This window comes from Plasmodium reichenowi, chromosome 12 (genome assembly GCF_001601855.1).
Source record: "Plasmodium reichenowi strain SY57 chromosome 12, whole genome shotgun sequence".
Classification (NCBI taxonomy): Eukaryota; Apicomplexa; class Aconoidasida; order Haemosporida; family Plasmodiidae; genus Plasmodium; species Plasmodium reichenowi.
Window position 1 is genome coordinate 1,392,158 of NC_033657.1, and position 1,540 is coordinate 1,393,697.

The following is a 1,540-nucleotide window of genomic DNA, read 5'->3' on the forward strand; positions in this document are numbered from 1 at the left end:
TTTTTTTTTTTTTTTTTTTTTTTTTTTGTTTCCTTTTTTCCTTTTTAATGTCTTATTTAGAATGTCTTTTTCTCTCTCTTCTTGTTCATATATATTTAGATCTATTAACATCTTCAACATTTCAATATAATTATCAAATAAAGTTATAAAATCATTAACCGTGTAACATTCGGATATACCCTCTTCATAAGAATCCATAGCTTTATTCCATCTCCCATCATATATAAAATTATTCGCTAATAATATATATATAGAAGTTATGCTTTCATAATTCTTAAATATATATAAATTGTTCTTCAACAAATGTATAATATCATTATTTAAGGATCCTTTAGAATTTAAAAGTTTGTATATCTCTTGATAAATATCATATTTTGAAATATTCCCGAGGTCAAAATTATCTTCACTATTTAGGATATAAAGGAAGGTGATCATAGCATTTTTATACATTTTATATTTTACATAATGCTTAAATAAATGTATTATTTGTTCGGGATAAATAGTAACGTATCTTTTAATATATTCATAATTTATAACTTTATTATTTATCTTCTCATTAAATAATAGTTGATATTCCCATAAATCATTTTGTTGGTTCAAATAAACATTCTGTAAAGAAAGATTAAATATCTGTCGGATTTTTTTTACATTCCTTTGAATATATAAAAATTGAATATACATAATATATATTGATTTAAAATTATACATATATAATAAACATTGATCAAATATTTTATTTATATATTTATAATTTTTTTTATTTCTATAATATACATCTGTTACCATTTCTATACTATCTTTAATATAATGATACCATAATTTAAAACTATAAGGGAAATATTTTAATATTATTGCATAAATACAAAAAAGGTCGTATACCCTTTTTTTTTTTTTTTTTTTATCTCTATAAATATTGTAAGATTCGTCCTTACTAATATTCATATTATCATTACTATGTACACTCTTATTATTATCATGATCATCTGGATTATTATTTATATTGATTAAATTTTCCATACAATATTCTATAATATTATGATCACTTGCAAGGATTGATTTATTATCACCCTTCAAATGTATATCATAAAAATGGACCTCGTATAATCCTTTCATATTTTTTATATACATTTCTTTATACTTATTAATATATAAAAATAAATATCTTGTTGATATCTTATCAAAATTTTCTTTTATGTCTATTTCAATATTTTTAATATAACTCTTATTATCATCATAATCATCATTATTCTTATTTATTAAAGTTACATCCTTAGATTCAACACACTCGGGGTGTGCTGAGGAATCAAACGCTTCTTCTAAATCCTTATAATCATCATAATTACAAAATTCACCTTCTTTTATGTTAAATGTCTCTTCGTTAAAAAATTCTTCGCACTCATACAGTTCTCCAAATAAAGCCATCCTCTTCAATATATATATTATAAATATATATATATATATATATATATAAATATATATATATTTATTTATTTATTTTAACCTATCATTACTTTTGTTAGAATAAATAATATGCAAATGG

The 1,540-nt window shown here is 20.4% G+C and overlaps 1 protein-coding gene across 1 annotated transcript in view; it reads right to left on the minus strand.

Moving 5' to 3' along the window:
• Nucleotides 1-1,422, minus strand: part of PRSY57_1235100 (pre-mRNA-splicing factor SYF1, putative) — a gene marked incomplete at both ends in the record, with an annotated part of 3,677 nt that extends 2,255 nt beyond the window's left edge. Inside the window, one exon of the mRNA XM_012908769.2 lies at nucleotides 1-1,422. This exon is cut by the window's left edge and continues 1,179 nt beyond it. Coding sequence (XP_012764223.2) covers nucleotides 1-1,422 — 1,422 coding nt within the window.
• Nucleotides 1,423-1,540: the final 118 nt, after the last annotated feature.